The sequence below is a fragment of the Haliotis cracherodii genome, unplaced genomic scaffold (assembly GCF_022045235.1).
Source record: "Haliotis cracherodii isolate W230 unplaced genomic scaffold, xgHalCrac1.p SCAF_2, whole genome shotgun sequence".
NCBI lineage: Eukaryota > Metazoa > Mollusca > Gastropoda > Lepetellida > Haliotidae > Haliotis > Haliotis cracherodii.
The window spans coordinates 54625303-54644670 of record NW_027266275.1 but is presented as its reverse complement, the minus strand read 5'-3'; the positions used below and the strand labels follow the sequence as shown (position 1 = coordinate 54644670).

Sequence of the window (19368 nt, the reverse complement as noted above, 5' to 3'; positions counted from 1 at the left end):
GTAGACATTCAGAGCAATTTATTAAATTTGACACGTCGCTTGTCACATGATGCGCAGTGCAATCTCATAGTATGACCTTTGTTTGGACCTTTCACACATCTTTACTGCCAGGGGCGGTCGAGTAGCCTAGTGGTTAAAGCGTTAGCTCGTCATTCCGAAGACCCGGGTTCGATTCCCGACATGGGTACAATGTGTGAAGCCCATTTCTGGTGTCCCCCGCCGTGATATTGCTGGAATATTGCTAAAAGCGGCGTAAAACCATACTCAATCACTTACCTTACTGCCACGTGTTTCCATGACAATTATGTGAAGGGCTGGTGTCACCCGTAGGGCAGGACATGCTTACCCATTTACTGGAACACCTGGTGTCATCACTGACTTCCGGTGCCCCTTTCGTCTCATTTTCATCACTGTTTTGCCTTTTACGCCCTTTTGAATTTGTTTCGGCAGACAATCGGGATTGATGATCGGCATTGGCGTTTTCATGTACGTTCTTATCCAATATCCCGGCAGTCAGGATGATAGCGATAGCTTTAAAGTAATTGATTCATTGTACATGAAAGCTCCTCCGTTGTCTAGTGGTAGAGCGTCCGCCCGGAGAGCGGAAGGTCCGGAGTTCGAACCCCGGTCGCATCATACTAAAAGACGTTAAAAGATGGTACTTGTTGTTACCCTGTCTGGCGCTCGGCATTAAGGGGCTAAAACAAGGACTGGTCGGCTTGGAGTCAGTATACTGTGTCTGAGTGGGGCATTCATGTTATACTGCGGCATGGTATCTCAGTGAGCTAGCACTATAAATCGGCATCAGTCTGGACTAGTACAAGCAGCCACACACACATGTACATGCACGTCGCTATATAAGTGCAATAATCTTGGACGCGACGTTAAACCCCATTTCACCTCACCTCTTTGTACATGAAATCAGTGAGTGTAACTAGAAACGTATGTAGACTGTGTGTTGAAAGATCACGCGTCTCAGCAGCAGTGCCCGTCACGCCCTAGAACCAATACGTCAACATTCTTAACCTTCAGAGTCTTAGGAACCGACCATTTAATATTATGGGGTGGGCAGGAACTTTTTAAAATGTTTTTAACTTTTTTTTAATCCAGTCTGGACGATACAATCTAATGAATGACACCATGAGCATCGATCCACGCAATTGGGATACGATGACATGCAACAATAAGAGGCGACTTTCGGGATTGGGTGAGGCTCGCTGACTTGGTTGATGCATGTCAACGTATCCCAACTGCGTAGATCGATGCTCATGATGTCAATCATTAGATTGTCTCGTCCAGACTTGATTATTTACGGACCGTCGTCATAAAGCTGGAATATTGCTTAGCGCTGCGTTAAACAACAAACACACGCTAAACACACGGCCGACATTCGAAATATATATTACGTCAATCCACATAAGAAATGGCCTGTCTACATCAGATAGGTTAACCGAACCTCCGCATCAGTTTATGCGTTTCACGCCTCAAGCTTCTGATGTTTATACAAAATTTAACTTCTTGCTCTTTGGCCTACATCCATGACGCCTGATATGCGTAACTGCATTGGAGAACGGCAGTCCTTGTGTTAAGGTTTTGACGTCAGATAAGGGCCATACCATTTGATGGGGGGTGCATGGTGGGAGTGTGGGTGTTCTCCACGGAGTGGTGTCTGGGATTTTGGAAATACATAAATTGCTCCAGCAAACAAACCTGTGAAAAACATATTTTTGCCTCATGTTTAACTAATTGATAATAATAATAATTTTTGCCTGTATATGCGGAAATTCCTGAAAATATATGTGTTGTGAAACAAATATTGTCTGACTCCTCTTGCGTGTTCGTGAAATACTCTTTTCTTTAAGTGGACAATTGTGTTCACGCTGTGATTAAATATGCGGATATATGTAAAAGTGACGGTAAGAAATTTTGCAAATGAATGCACGATTCAGTTATTGGTGTTTGTTTTGTTTGTTTGTTGTTTAACGCCGCAATCATCAATATTCCAGTTAAATGACGGCGGTCTGTAAATAATCGAGTCTGAACCAGAAAATCCAGTGATCATTATGAGCATCGATCCACGCAATTGGGATGCGATGACATGCATCAACCAAGTCAGTGAGCCTGACCACCCGATCCCGTTAGTCGCATCTTACGACAAGCAGAGTCGCCTTTTACGGCAAGCATGGGTTGCTGAAGATCTATTCTACCCCCGATCGTATTAGTGAGTGAGTGAGATGGGTTTAACGTCACTTTTAACATCGTTTCAGTTACATCACGGCGTGAACATGTCAGCTTAATGTAGGATGTATGCCCAGAGTGTCGCAGGATGGAGATGTTTACCCGAGGAGTGGAATTCTAAGGAACCAAGATTAAGCTTTAGTAATGGATTTGAACCATTGATCGGCGGTTAATGTCACCATCCAGGAAAACAACTCCGGCGTCTCAGTCTACTGGGCCAACGTTGATCACTTTTACAAATATGATTATTAATATTGATCTTTTTTGTCTGACAATAACATTTGGTGGAATAGTGAAGTAGGTGTTGTCTGTGTATATTTTCAGTTTTGACAAACCATTGATCATAATCAGGGAGAATCAAGTGTTCAAACTAACGATCTTCTGATCCAGGTGTGCCAAAGGGGCACAACTCTGCACTGCGAATTGTGGCGCTTTAGATCACGGGGTCATCCGTGGCTTTTGTAGAGTGAGTTGTTGTTATTATTATTGTTGTTGTTTTGTTGTTGTTGTTATTGTTATTACGTACGTGGTTATGTTCTTACAATTTATCATTTACTGCCATGGACGTCACATGTGTATATATTGTTCTTTCAATGTTTGCACCTATTCAACCGCATCAGTTTTGAATATTTGATCGGGGAGATTTCGTTGCCTTGCGTTGCAACTAACTGGCATCAGGGACAAAGACACGTGTTTATACTGGATCACGGTGTATTTGCAGAATGTGAAATAAAACACACCCTTGACCCAGAAACATTTAGCGCCGGTTGGTCTAAAACATGCGCTCCACATATTCCAGAAGCGTTCTCTGGTTCCCGGTACAGAGTAAACACACACGCCTTTAGTGCAGGTCTGCTACTGACCATACTCCCATTGGACATGCATAGCGCACTGCATGAAACAGATCTACGCCACGGCCTCGGGGGCTCTTAGACACCTCATGCTCCTAAGGAGACATGGAATTGTTCGCAGCCGACCTTTTCATCTTCAGGTTTGGGCCTCACACAACGGAGTAAAAGCATTCTATAAATGAATGTTTTAATGCACAAACTATTATTTATCTTATTTCCTATCTACATTATTATTATTTGTTTTGTGTTTTAAATATATCCATTTACTGTATTTATTATGAATTTGCATGTATTTTTTTATAATTTATTATCTGAGATTATTAAATTATTTTATTACCTACTCTGTGCTCACTTCTCTTCTTCTTTTTCTGTTTTGAGTTGGGAGTGTGTGTGAGTGTTGTGGGGAGGGGGGCGGTTCTGAATGCAGCATAAAATCCTACTCATTCATTCATACATTTATTTACTGGCCTTAGGTGTAGCCTCTGTGTGTGTGTGTGTGTGTGTGTGTGTGTGCGTGTGTGTGTGTGCGTGTGTGTGTGAGCATTACATCAATATCAATGATGATTATGACAGTAATTTTAATAAATATTCATTAAATGTTGATAAATAGCAATTATATCATGTTATTATTCAACACGCTGTGAACATAATCAAATGTCGATTGTACCAATAAGTGTCTTTATTTTGCTGAAAATACTCCAGGGAGTAAATGCATCACCATCCCATATTGTTTACAGAGCACTGGTATTTAAATATTGAAAATACCCCACCTCACATCATAAAGATACAACTGAGCATTGCTGTCACGAACAACATTCAAAACCAAATTCGCTGTTATGAATCTGATCCCAGTCGCTTGAGGGAACATAACGTCAACAGAAATAGTTTACAGTGTACTGTTTCCAATAATAATTTGATATGCGACATTTTGCAGGCTGTATCTGATGTGACAAAACACAATCAAAACGCACCTTTAAATCCCCCCTGTCGACAGCCATCACGTATAGCGTGTTGTTTAGCTATTGCCTGACTCCCTGCAGTCATTACAACGTAAATTTGTAAGATTAGCTTGCATAATTTGCTCACCTAACTGTAAAACTGCCAAATATTTTGTTGAGTAGCGATTATCTATAATTAAAGGCTCAATGTTACAGTGTATCTGATATAGATTATATCTAATATCGGTGTCGTATTTTCTCGAATACTGCAGCTGATGCACTGACGTTGATCACAGCCAAATGAATCCCTGACAGGTACGTACTGCTAAACAAACATTGGCAGCTCAGCCTTTTGGGACATTGGCGTTCCACGTGCAGCGGAAGAATCTATTTTCATTCAGCAGGGACAGCGGTGTAGAGTGACGCAGTGCACGTAGAGTTCATGCTCTAGTGTGTTTTGTCAATATCCCACGAGCAAACCTACCACCCCTGCTTTTGCTATTGACTGCACGAACTATACAGATCCTCCGGTTCAATTGATATACAGGTTGTTTGTTTAGCACTGGTCGCAGAATACAAATGTTTATATTGCGCACGTGCACGTGCCCTCCGTGCACGGCGCTGTCACCTATAGCACCATCGTGCACGTGGCTGCCAGGTGTGTATATTGCGCACGTGCCCTACGTGGTAAGGCAAGGTGCCTATGAAACATATTACACATTTCACAATTGCATCATCAACATGGGTCAACCAGAACCTACACGGCAGCCGGACTTACATCGCACTCTCTCGTTTAACCATAGCTACCGCAAAACCAAAATATCTTTAACAGACATTCTTAAGGCTTCTTCTTGGTTATCAGTGTAAAAATCCAGTTGTGGTTTGTTCGTCTTCAATATAAGGGCGGCGCGGAAGCCTACTTTTTCCTCAAAAGCGTGCGTTAGCCACGTCGAAGATCCACATTGTGAGAACCAATTGTGTCAAAAAATAATAAAAAGTACACATTTCGCCTATATTAACTCGGGGGAATTAGAAGCTAAAGCAGCTAAGTATGACTCGATGCTGACATTACAACATAAGCAGATTATCAGGTGTACAAATTACATGTACCGATATTTACAAAATAGTTTTTTGTTATCTGGGGCGATCCGAAAGGATTATTTTAAATTGGACAGAAACACATTACTATAGAACTGTCATAGAAGCCATTCCCTGCCCCATGGCAATCTTACATGATATACGAGATAATGTGAGGAATATTATCGTATTCTATTAATGGGAAATTTGTGTTATTTCTAGAATTCATATCGACAGATTAGGCGTTATTAACCGATATTGCCAATGTTGTTTATGTCGGTATTTCATTAGCTCTAACAAGCCGTGTGATTTCATAAAGAGAGTGGGTTGGGTTTCCAAGATATTTCAGTTTCATCACGACATGCTACGTGTGATGGGGGTCGTGTGCGTGTTGCACTGCGGTGAAACCCAAGAGCACGGTGCTGACAATCCTAGAAACATTATCAAGGCGAACCTGGCCTCGAACACACGATCAAAGGTTTCCTGCACAACCAAGGGGCGCAACTCTGCATAACGAATTGCGGGGCCTTAGACGACGAGGCCACCTATGCACCCCTGTAATTTATCACAGAAGTATGTAGATACATCAAACAACTGCAAATTGTTCAAATAGGCAGCCAAAGCTGTGTAAATCTCAACATCAAGATAATATAACGTCTCTTGTACAATGTTAAACGAATATGATTTATATCCGCAAACCGTTCATTGATCATAATTGGGGCAAACTGATGTCTTACAGCATTAGACCTGCGTAACATTGAAATACATTTCTATATCACAAGCATATTTCTTAGCTCAAGGGTAGAGTCTTGATGCGTAAAAACAATGTTTGGAATTTATCTTTTCGAAATGTGTCATATCCTACATCCATTACGAATTATATCAAATTGAAAAAAAGTCTGTTTGTAGATGAGTTGCGTCAATCATGCAATGTTGATAGCGTGTTAGAAACCAGCAATGTGATTAACCGCGGACATTTCACCGATACCAGGCTCATAGAAAGATGCCTATGTTTTTTATTCACTCTGCATCACCAACTTGTTTTTTGTCTTCCAATAGCTTTACGAAATCACACGGAAACACAAACTTATCCAAACCGATAACTTTTCGAACTTATAACGTGCTACGTTTACAGTGTCATCTAAGTCAGTCAGCCACTGTGCGAATCTATATCAAAACATTTCAATCATTGAGGGCATGAAAGAAGCGCTATGACGTAATTGCCTGATTTCAGAAGAAATATTTCCTAGAAACTGATAACATATTGACAGCTACGGATTTCTTCTGCCCATGATATGGAAACACTCGAGTTATTTTCTTCGAAAAGATAAGATACACACAAAATGATCTAAAACAGGATGGGGTTTCTTCCACAGAAATGGTTCGCATATCAGAACATCGTCTTCTGGGAGAGGGTGTGTCGAGTTGCATGCCTGTTTAAATACCTGGGCGGGGTAATTTTACCGAAATACAATTATCTTTTTTATTTTACCTGAATGTTTTGACTGAAATGTCAGGCGTACATTCAGGGTGATATGAACACACACTCAATCATTAAGATAAATGTGGACCACGTCTGCTAGTTCTGTTTTACCAGTTCATGTATCTTAACACCATTGCGACCCTCATTCCTCTTATCCAGCCAACTTATAGACACTCCCTTGCACACAACTCGAGATGCAAAGAAGGAGATTTTAGGGCGCTTCGTGTGGTTAGGATAATGCGCAAATCTTGGTTGAGGGGTTATCTCCCATGATAACCACTTGTAAAAGAACTCTGCAATTTGCGAGACTGACTTCGCCAAGTCTAAAAAAAATTATTTAGGGTTATTCTGTGCGTGGGGAAAGAATTAAGTCTAAACTTTAAAATACGTAAGTCTTGTACATGCAGTTAGACATCTATTATGATAAGTATTATGCAATGGCAATTTACAGTTTACCTTATTTCTGTACATATACTTTCCTTAATATTTATGAAGTATGACTTATTTATCCTTATAAGGAAACACCCCTCTCAGCATGTTATAGATTAACTTATTGTTTTCATAAAGACACATATGCATTATATATATTACAATAAATTATCAAATAATCAGACACAACCTTTGGAGGAAATCACACTTCATGGTATTAATTAAAAGATTGACCCGTGAAGATCCAGGTAGAATAGGTCTTCAGCAACCCATGCTAGCTGTAAAAGGCGACCATGCTTGTCGTAAGAGGCGACTAACGGGATCGGGTGGTCAGGCTCGCTGACATGGTTGATGCTTGTCATTGTAGCCTAATTGCAAAAAATGATGCTCATAATGTCAATCACTGGATTGTCTGGTCCAGACACGATTATGTACAGAACGACGTCACTTGGCTGTGTTATTGCTGATTGCGGCGTTAAACAACAACAGCAACAAAACCAAATGTTATAGAGAGAAAGAACGAGGCTACAGTTTAGGATAAAGCATCTACATATTATTAACGGACGCAGATGTACGTTTCCAGAATGCCATGTGCCAAGGCAAAAGTGTCCATTAGGTATAAGCGTTAGGAAAGGTTTTGGCAGGTTGTTTACTCCATACAGTAGACTCGGCGCTTGAAATAACTAGACACGGAGACCACTGCTAGAGCTTCAGGACTAAATGCAGAAACATATAAAAAAATCCGCTTATACATTCGCTGAGCTGATGTGACAGTCAGTTTTATCATTCTAAGATATGTGCGCTTGTAAGTTTTAGATACGTGTACCCTGTGACCGGAGAATACATACCTGCAATAAACTAAAATAAATGACATATTTTCTCATTTAAAAGTCGCCAGGAAATCTGAATATACACTGAAAGGCAAAAGAAACGTCACTTCTGAAAATGCTGATAAAACTTAACAGACACTGGCAGTTACATGTTCTATGGTCAATAAACTCATTTATCGTTTTACTGCTTCTTTTTGTTGCCTTAAAGTCCATTTAACAATTGAGTTTAAAATGGAGTGCTTTGCCCAAACGCAGCCTAGAAAAGTGCAATGGGACTCAGTTGCGGAAAAGTCTTGTCAAAAACATGATGCACGTACATATCGTGGATGGTATGGGTATAAAAGACCCAAAACTGTTAGGCTGGTTGTCGTTATTTCGATTCATCAGCCATGCCAAGATTATCAGGAAATGAGAGACAACAAGCGATCGGAAGACTGCAAGCAGGCCAGAGTGCACAGGTCGTTGCAAATGCATTCAATGTCAACGTCAGAACGATATATCGTTTGCAACATCGCCACAAGACCACCGACGACCGACCGCGTAGTGGTCGTCCTAGAGTCACTACTCCCAGACAAGATCGGTTCATGATACGCCAACATCTGCAGAACCGATTCCGAATGTCCACTGAAACAGTTCGACAAACCATTGGCAACCACCAGCGTGCCATCAGTGATCGTAAAGTCCGACGTCGCCTAACTGCAAACAACATCTCGTGCCACCGTCCTGCTCGTGTACCCATCCTGAGAGATCGTCACCGACAGGCCCGACTGCAATGGGCGAGGCAGCATCAAAATTGGCGTCAACGGCAATGGAGAAGAATCATCTTCACTGATGAAAGTCGCTACTGTGTTTCAACGGTGGATGGCAGAGTCAGGGTCTGGCGAAGGAGGGGCGAACGTTACGCTGATGCTTGTGTTATAGAACGAGACCCGTGGGGCGGCCCAAGCATCATGGTTTGGAGTGGAATCGGACTGAACCAGAGAGTGGGATCTGTGGTCTTTCAGAATATTGGTCCAGGCAGGGGTAATGGCATCACAGCTCTCAGCTACATTGACCAAGTCGTGAGATCCCATATCGTGCCTTTTTTGCCTGTCATCAAAACCACACCTTTCAGCAAGACAACGCCCGTCCCCACACTGCCAGAGTCACCAGGGACTTCCTCCAGCTGCACAACATCCAAATCATGCCTTGGCCTGTCCTCAGTCCGGATTTGAATCCAATTGAACACTTGTGGGATGAGATCCAACGCCGACTCAACGACGTACGCCCTAGGCCGACAACTGCAGCAGAACCGCATGTACCGTTCCCGAGGATATGGGCCCATATCCCAATGGCCTTCATCAACAGGCTAGTCCACTCCATGTACAGGAGATGGATGGGTGTAGTCAACGCCCATGGTGGCCACACCAGGTACTGATTTTGAACCCCCCAGCTGTGATGTCTTCTGGTGCCTCCTCAAATTCACAATTCGCAAAAACATTCCCCAGACTGTTAATTTCATGCGGGTCAAACACTGACTTTCTCCGATGTCTTTACTTACATATATAAGCATTTGAAAAGAAAGATATTTATCTGATACATCCACATGACGTTTCTTTTGCCTTTCAGTGTATGTAGGAAACGCTAAGCACACAGAACAACTGAACCAAATATACTGACTCCTAACTGTATAGAGAGTGACTGACCGGCCCGGTTGTTCAGAACCCGGTTAACTCTTAACCAGCCGTTAAGTCAGTGTTAACTCTCCGTTAAATTTAACCAAATGGTTATGTTGTTTCCCAAAGCATGGTTATCTTTAACGACTGGTTAAACACCCGTTAAAGTTAACACACCTCCCGACCTCCGTTAAATACTTAACACCTTGGTTATCTTTGAAACAAAATGGCGTTCATGGTTAGGCCTAGCGCCGCTTTCATGGTTCCAGAGGTTAATGCGAGACAACAGAAGCGATTCCGAGCTGTTAATTTTGCATTAATGAACTACACAGACAGTGAACTTCGTGATAGGTACAGATTTGGGCGGGAATCTATCAACTACATCGCCAACATACTGAGAGAAGATTTGGAGCGCCCTACACAACGTAGCCATGCTCTAAACGTCGATCAACAACTGATGATAGCTTTCCGTTTTTACGCAAGTGGTAGTTTCCTGCAAGTGATTGGTGATACGATGGGAGTGGACAAAAGTACAGTTTCACGTGTCATAGTCGATGTGACTGATGCCTTGGTTAAAAGAAAGAACGAATTCATAAAATGGCCAACACAAGAATGCTACATACGTCAGGTTCAAGATGGATTTTTCGCCCTTGGTGGTTTTCCGAGTGTCCTAGGTTGCATTGATGGTACGCACATACGTATTCAGGCACCGACCCGAGATGAACCAGCTTACGTTAATCGGAAAGGATACCACAGTATCAACGTACAGGCAGTGTGTGACCACGAAGGTACGTCTTGTGAGATTAGAGTACTGTCCCTTTTTGCAATTAGAGTAGCTTCCCTTCCAGGGTCTATAAAATTCCGCATTAAAAAGATTCGGAATTAGATAAATAGTGAAAGGTTTGCGTAAATGCTCTCATTACTCTTAATAAATACAAATGAGATATTCTAGTCAGCTAGCAAGGGATGTTTTTAAAGTTCTTTTCAGCTCTAAGCTGTGTCAAGAGACTGTAATTTTAAGAACATTTTAAGAAGTTTGTAATATATATAATATATATGCCTATAATAGAAAATCCATTAATCCATCACGAACATTGCTTATTTTTTTAAATTATTGTCTTATTTGTAGGTAAATTTACGAATGTGTGTGCTAAATGGCCGGGATCAACTCATGATAGCCACATATTTAGAACCTCTACTTTGTGTGAATACTTAGAGAGGTCGCACACTTCAATATCAGATGGCTTTCTATTGGGAGACAGTGGATATCCTTGCAGGCCTTTTCTCCAAACCCCGTACATGACTCCACAAGGCAATGCTCAGCAGAGATACAACGACAGCTTGTGTGCTACAAGAGTTACAATAGAAAGAACATTTGGTCGATGGAAAAGACGGTTTCATGTACTTCATTCTGAGGTAAATATGCATAGTATATTTGTGTACTTAATTTGACAAATGTTTTACTTTTCTACATCTAATCTTGATTTTTTTCATCACTTTAAGGTTTGGAGTCATGGTGTTGTGTGTTCCAATGCTTCACGTTTTACATCAACCACATAGCAGAAACAAATAATTTTCCAAGAATTCTAACTAACATATCCAATTACTAGTAATTATATAACTAATTCAAAGAAGCAAACAAGTTGCTTCTAAAATGTAGATTTTAATGTGACATTCTGTATTTATGTATTTGACACAAACATTTCTTGTCTATTCAACAGATAAGGATGAGTCCAAGCCGTGGGTGTCAGATTGTCCTTGCCTGTGCTGTCCTCCACAATATATCCATATTACTGAATGAGCCATTACAAGATGACAACGACAACCCAGATGAACAGCCAACAGTGGACACATATGGCGGAAGGCATGATGGAAGAGGCATTAGAGATCATATTGCCAATACCTTCTTCTCCAGCTAATAAACTACAAACAGAGGACACAAGAATTAAATATAGTGATAATGAAACTGCAGGTTTATTACATCATAGAAAGTAACAGTTGAGATGGACTGAAATTGTCAATATCATCACGTTGCAGTATTTGCTCAAGGAGTTGAATTTGTAGCTTAAGTTTCTTTTTTTCCATTTCCTGTTTTTCTAGCTCTCCTGATAGAACTCTTTCCTGTAATTGATAGACTCTTTCTGAAGAACTGAGTTTTGTACTTTCTTTTCTGTACTTGAGTTGCCTGGCTGGACGTCCGCCATCAAGTCTTGGTGCTGCTTCACTGTGCTCTGTTTCTTGAGAAGCTCTGACTTCAGGACTTTGTGATGTTGGGGTTGAGGTTGTAGCTGCTGGAGTAGGATCTGTGGTACCAGTTGGCAACCCAGGATCAGCCACTGGTGGAAGTTCAGCACAACCTGGAAGAATAAACAATTATAAATATATATATTTATGGTTTTGTCTGTGTTTCTATTAGGGATTACGGCTTAAGAATACTTATATACGGATCTACTCTTGTTTAAATCATTTTTGATCCAGGGAAAGACAATATACTATGAATGTTACTGGCTATTAATGTGTTGACTAACATCAACAGAATATTCACTTCATTGAAACTTCAGGAGACCGAAATTATCTTGACTGTGTCTTTATGGCTCTGACTATTCGTTTGGTCTTAATGTGTGTAACTGAATTATTCATTTTATTATATTTTCATTAAATTCATTTTACTACCGCTTCACAATAATTTACCTTACTGACCTTGACCTCTACATATGGAGGAGCGGAAGCGTGCTCATAAATAATCAGATGAATTTGTGAAATATAAACGTGACCAAGTCATGGGTGTTATAAGTTTTTGGAATAGCATTACTTTACGTATCCACTGTTACAGCAGATATCCTGCTCTTGCGTAAACAACAGGATTTGGACTTGATGTTGACACCACAGAAGAGAAATTGCGTCACATTCCGTCGCCTGATGGAGGCTCAAGAAATTGTGTTCAACAACCTTATATTCGTTTCTACGGTTTACAGCATCGTAGACTGGGTTGATATAATAATAATACTCGTGAATCTCACGTGAATAGTAAAAGTTCATACAATGTTGGCTGCATTGTTCAGATATTGTAGAGATGGGAGGCAAACACATTCTTTCGAAAAAGTTCAAGGTCATGTCTAAATATAGAAAAGGGATATTCCGTGTGAACATAAACAGACGACTTTCGAACGTATGAAAATGAGTAGGCGGCTTACTAAAATTCCATAGATATACACTTCTTTCAGCACAGATTGACAGCTTTTATGAAATATGTTACTATGAAAGCACTTACTTGGAAGAATTTCCGATTCTAAGCCCCCTGATATCCCGCTGAAACTTGCTGAATCTTGCATTATCTCAATAATTCGAGAAGTAGCCTGACTCGGTTAGGATGGTGGGGGTCCCTCTCCGGTCTTCCTCTGTTGCAGCCTGTAGTCCGTGAAGGTTTTCTTGGCCTTTCTTGTCATGTTGCTCCATTTCTCCTTCACCTCATCAACAGATCGAAGCGCTACGCCCTTCATGTTGACTGCCTTGGTGATAGCCATCCAAATAGCAGACTTCTTCTTATTGGTAACTTCACTGCTCAGTTTTTCATGAAGTACTTGTGAATTACTCTCCAACAGTGACTGGATGATATTTTCTTCATCCACAGAAAAATTCCTGTTTCTTTTCTTCCTTATTTTCCTTGGAGTTTCCTCAGTCATCGACGCTGTTTCGGCCATTATTCGATACGACACAGTGACGGAAGTACTAACGCTTGGAATTCTGGGATAATATTTAACCTAATCGGTGCTTTAACCAAGATGTTAAAATTTAACCGAGTGGTTAGCTAACCTAATGGTTATCTATTGATCCTGCAACAGTATTTTAACGGCTGGTTAACTAACGTGTGGTTAAATATTTAACGGTTGGTTAGGAGTTAACCTGACGTTAAAATAACCGGGTTCTGAACAACCGGGCCGGACGCTAGACTAACATATGGTCCCTTAAAGAATTTTCTTTAAGAGTGTCTAGCCGGGAAGCTAATGGTATGGTGTGGCAAACACGGACACGGGGGGTAGGGTAGGGATATAATTTTAATATTTAATATACAGGTTTTAGACGTATGCGAATAATTCGCTGATCAATTTTCATGTTTGACGCATTGCACTTATTGATTACCTCTAAGATTTCAAAATGCTTAAATGTAGAGTACATTTTAATATATTGTTGTCATATCAAAGTCATATTGTTGCCGAAAGTCTTTAGTATTGCCATATTTGAAGTCATATTGTTGCCGAATGTCCTTAGTATTGTCATATTTGAAGTCAAATTGTTGCCGTATTTGTTATGTGTTGCCGTATTTGGTGTCATAGTGTTGCCGTATTTGGTGTCAGTGTTGCCGTATTTGTTGTTATAGTGTTGCCATATTTATCATAGTGTTGCCGTATTTGTTGTTATAGTGTTGCCGTATTTATCATATCGTTGCCGTATTTGTTGTCAGTGTTCTCATATTTATCTTAGTGTTGCCGTATTTGTTGTCAGTGTTGCCGTATTTGTTGTTATAGTGTTGCCGTATTTATCATATCGTTGCTGTATTGTTGTCAGTGTTGCCATATTTGTTGTTATAGTGTTGCCATATTTATCTTAGTGTTGCCGTATTTGTTGTCAGTGTTGGCGTATTTGTTGTTATAGTGTTGGCGTATTTATCATATCGTTGCCGTATTTATTGTCAGTGTTGCCGTATTTGCTGTTATGGTGTTGCCGTATTTATCATATTGTTGCCGTATTTGTTGTCAGTGTTGCCGTATTTGCTGTTATAGTGTTGCCGTATTTATCATAGTGTTGCCGTATTTGTTGTCAGTGTTGCCGTATTTGTTGCCATAGTGTTGCCGTATTTGTTGTTATAGTGTTGCCGTATTTGCTGTTATAGTGTTGCCGTATTTATCATAGTGTTGCCGTATTTGTTGTCAGTGTTGCCGTATTTGTTGCCATAGTGTTGCCGTATTTGTTGTTATAGTGTTGCCGTATTTGTTGTCAGTGTTGCCGTATTTGTTGTTATGGTGTTGCCGTATTTATCATATTGTTGCCGTATTTATCATATTGTTGCCGTATTTGTTGTTATAGTGTTGCCGTATTTATCATATCGTTGCCGTATTTGTTGTCAGTGTTGCCGTATTTTTTGTTATAGTGTTGCCGTATTTATCATATTGCTGCCGTATTTGTTGTCAGCGCTGCCGTATTTGTTGTTATAGTGTTGCCGTATTTATCATAGTGTTGTCGTATTTGTTGTCAGTGTTGCCGTATTTGTTGTCATAGTGTTGCCGTTTTTGTTGTTATAGTGTTGCCGTATTTGTTGTCATGGTTGCCGTATTTGTTGCTATAGTGTTGCCGCATTTGGTGTTATATTGGTGCCGTACTTGTTGTCATAGTGTTGCCGTATTTGGTGCCGTATGTGTTGCCGTACTTGTTGTCATAGTGTTGCCATATTTATCATATTGTTGCCATATTTGTTGTCAGTGTTGCCGTATTTGTTGTTATAGTGTTGCCGTATTTATCACAGTGTTGCAGTATTTGTTGTCAGTGTTGCCGTGTTTGTTATCAGTGCTGCAGTATTTGGTGTCATAGTGTTGCCGTACTTGTTGTCATAGTGTTCCCGTATTTGGTTCCGTATGTGTTGCCGTACTTGTTTCATAGTGTTGCCGTATGTGTTGTCATAGTGTTCGCGTATTTGTTGCCATAAAGTTGTCGTATTTGTTGTCATAGTGTTGCCGTTAGTGTTGTTGTAGTGTTCCCGTATTTGTTGCCAAAGTGTTGTCGTATTTGTTGTCATAGTGTTGTCATATTTGTTGTCATAGTGTTCCCGTAATTGTTGCCGTATAGTGTTCCCGTATTTGGTGCCGTATGTGTAGCCGTACTTGTTGTCATAGTGTTGCCGTATGGGTTGTCATAGTGTTCCCGTATTTGTTGCTATAGTGTTGTCGTATTTGTTGTCATAGTGTTGTCGTATTTGTTGTCATAGTGTTGCCGTTAGTCTTGTCATAGTGTTCCCGTATTTGTTGCCAAAGTGTTGAGGTATTTGTTGTCATAGTGTTGTCGTATTTGTTGCCAAAGTGTTGAGGTATTTGTTGTCATAGTGTTGTCGTATTTGTTGTCATAGTGTTCCCGTAATTGTTGTCAGTGTTGTCGTAATTGTTGTCATAGTGTTGCCGTTAGTGTTGTCATAGTGTTGCCGTTAGTGTTGCCGTATGTGTTGTCAGTGTTGTCGTATTTGTTGTCAGTGTTGCCGTATTTGCTGTCATATTGTTGCCGTATTTATTGGTGGTGCAGTATTTGTTATGTGTTGCCGTAAAAGTTGTTATATTAACTAAAGATACCTTGAGCGTGTTTCATTGGTAGTTTTACATTGTTATTATTTATCCCGCACGGTAGAGATATTTGTACATTTATCTGAATGTGTGTGTCATGTACTTATGCACAAGCGTTTTCGTAAGTGCAAATTTCGAAGGCAATGAAATAATGCCAAGGGGTAACCTACCACCTTCAACCACAAACCTACCCCCTCTTACACAAAGTGATGACACACAATACCGCTAATAGGTTTATTAACGACCCAGTGCTACACTGAGAAGTACCCTTTTCAGTAATGTTAATACTTTCTACCAATACACGTGACACGTGACATACGGGGTGTTCTCACTTTGCCAGTTCCTATTGTTACAGGTTCCAGGTCACTGGAGCATGGTAATCCCTTAAAACAACAGGTGCTACACCAAATTAGTTGCCCCCGATCATGAACCATGTTCACCTTCATGTAAAACCTTTTTTAGTTAATATAACATATTTATTGACTGTTGAATGTGTTGCAAGTAATACTTGAACCTGACATTCTTAGGCTAGATATAGTTCATGGTTGTACACCCCGGATAGAATTACACGGGGAAAAAATTGGACCTGCACGCTCAGTCAGGTGTAACCACTAATCCCTTCTGAAAAACATCAAGCTGCTGGCAAAGTGAGGGTAAACCCATTCTAGACAGCTTTAGGCAACATTCCTCCCTCTGCCACTGCTGGATATATCAAGAACAGGCTACACTTAATAAACTACTCCAAACTTGTTAAAGAACATCCACGACTGGAAGGCTGTGTGTTGCAATACCCACCAGCCATGACAGATTAACTACAGTCAATGACAGAATAACATCTAAAACATAAAATAAAATAAAATAAAAACTGCATTTTAAAATATAAACACTTTTATTTAGGAAGTTATGTAACAGTATACGGATGCAATCATATTAGTTGCCTTTACCAATGAAGCAAGTTGGATTAAATACACGAGTTTTAAAGCTCAGAAATTCTTGAAAGCATTTATGAAAAAATCCTTAAATTGTGCAAAATGACAATAAATGAAAGACTTAGTAAAGAATTGAGGGCCTGTGAACGAATATACCTGCTTGCTCTACCTTCTACTCAAAGTGACTACAAAGCTGATGAAGAATATGCAACATTTGATACCTTAATGATAATATGATAACAGCAGTAGGATGGAGAAGACTCCTCCGTTACTCCACCACCAGGTATCAACGCCATAGTTTGTTTATTCAAATATATTGTTTGTCCAAAGTGAAACAAATCTGACCCAGGTTGTGAAACCCTCAGAGATATAAAGGCATAGACTTGATTTGAGTAGCTTCAGGATCAGATAAATCTAGCTGTAAAAAAATAAAACACATGTACAAATAACCACACTGGTATCTAAACATACTAAAATCATATCACAGATGTTGACATGACTACACTGAGATAGTGATTTCTTTCAATAAGCACATACACAGGGAGTTCAGTAAAAGTTCTATTCATATCCAAAAATGGGAAAATAACTATGTATTTACTTTGGTAGCACCAGTTATAACAAATCTGAAAAATATATATTTGGTTTTATTATTTGTGAATAAATGACCAATGTAATAAAGAAAAATAGATTTTTTTTTTACAATATTTCATAATCTTAAATTTAATGGGGGCGCCTCATGAGAGTGACCTTTCGACAACACAGAAAGTCTCAACAGAGTGAACTGCGGTATCCTTAGAGGGATTTCATAAGTTCTTATAACAGGAGGGGTTGTCTCGTGAACAACATTCAGTAGGCAAGCGATAACTCACCACACGTAGGAACAGACGGACCAGTTATGTTGGCTTGATTTGACATTTATTGGTGAATAAGCATGGTGATATTTATCATCACTTGCATCATGGCTAATAAAAGCGACAAGACCCTTTCCAAATTCATACTACTACATACCGGTACTAATTTGGATTTTTAAAGGGAGGGGTCCAAATATCAAAATCCTCTCTCCTCTCTGGACCCTCTGGACCCTCTGGACATGGGTACAATGCGTGAAACCCATTTCTGGTGTCCCCCGCCGGGATATTGCTGGAATATTGCTAAAAGCGGCATAAAACCATACTCACTCACTCACTTCAAACATATACCATTCACCCAAAGTGCGCCTCTGTTTTATTTCTGAGATGCAACCTGTATCTCCCAAACTGTTCCCTCCTTAGAAAACATCGGTAAAAAGCCACTTCCAGACTCACCAGAGTGACCATTTCCCCCTTGATGCTGGACCCAGGCGAAGCAAGGGTCACTCTTGTGACACCTCCCACGTGTAAAGAACATTTCTAAATATCAAAATTTAGATAAAACAAGTCAGATCTGACATAAAACAATTAGCAGGACAGGAGATTTTTAGCAAAGGATAATTATAACATTCTCAAAGACTAGTCGCATATCATATGTCTGTATCTACGACTGTAACAAAGGTACACTCAACCAGCGTATGCTATATTCTAGAGAAGCTCAATAGTATAGTGAACTAGAAAATCAACAATTATTCGGAACAGTTATATAAGTTAGATCTGCGGTGTTAAACAACACACAAACAAAACAGAATAATAGATCCTTGTGGTGACTGTCAATAAATGGGTCTAGATTAGCTTTGTTTTTGGGTTAACGCCACACTCAGCATTATTCAGACCAGATAAACCAGTGATTGCTATCATGTGCAACGTCCCATGCTGCCAGGTACAATGATATGCAATGAAGCAAGCCCCCTTGCCTGACCACCAAAACCATTAGGTCACCTCTTACGACCAGCGTAGGGTGCTGGGGACCTAGTCCAACCCCAAATTCCTACAAGGGGTTCAAATTACTGTGTCCAAAGAACTGAAAGAGAATGATGGATTAGAGAGGGCAAGATTATTGCACATATAAAGGGACGTGCCTGCATGCGTTTTTTGTGGAATGGGCTGCTTGTACTAGTCAAGATTTATGCTGGTTTCATAAGGCTAGCCTATTGAGAATAGATACCATGCTACAGTTTAACATGGATGGACATAGTATACTGACTCCGAGCCAACCAGTCCTTGTTTTATCCCCTAGTGTTGAGTGCCAGGCAGGGTAACAACAAGTACCATCTTTGACAGTCTTTAGGTATGGCACGGCCGGGGATCGAACCGCCCCTTATCTGCTTTGAACAGAATTTCAGTTATATCATGGCATGACAGGTACGGTGCTGACTGAGAATCAGATGCAATCGACGCCAATAATAGGATTCTGGCATACCTAGGGGATGCAACTCTGCACGCCCTCAGACAACTAGGCCATCCGACAGGAACACAATGTCACATTTCAACAACCCGGGGCTTGAGCTGCAAGTAGGACTATGCCATGCACAGGACAGACAACACGACATTAAAGATTCCCTGCATTCAAAACATCCAATTAAATCAAATGCATATAAATAATCCCAATACTGTTTTCCCTTTGGAACTGTTAGACTTGTTGACAAAGTAGGATATCTACCTCCTCTTCTACAACAACATGTGCATCAACAGGAAAATATG

At 40.3% G+C, this 19368-nt stretch overlaps 1 protein-coding gene and 1 pseudogene across 1 annotated transcript; one reads left to right on the top strand and one right to left on the bottom strand.

Annotated features, from left to right (window-relative positions):
• Positions 1 to 9582: 9582 nt before the first annotated feature.
• LOC139467682 (putative nuclease HARBI1) lies at positions 9583 to 11420 on the top strand. Its single transcript, XM_071249199.1, has 3 exons — positions 9583 to 10289; positions 10631 to 10917; positions 11223 to 11420. Exons 1-3 carry the CDS (start codon positions 9728 to 9730, stop codon positions 11418 to 11420), a joined length of 1047 nt encoding a protein of 348 aa, XP_071105300.1. The 5' UTR covers positions 9583 to 9727.
• Positions 11421 to 11566: 146 nt separating this feature from the next.
• Positions 11567 to 13202, bottom strand: LOC139467973 (nuclear apoptosis-inducing factor 1-like; annotated as a pseudogene).
• Positions 13203 to 19368: the final 6166 nt, after the last annotated feature.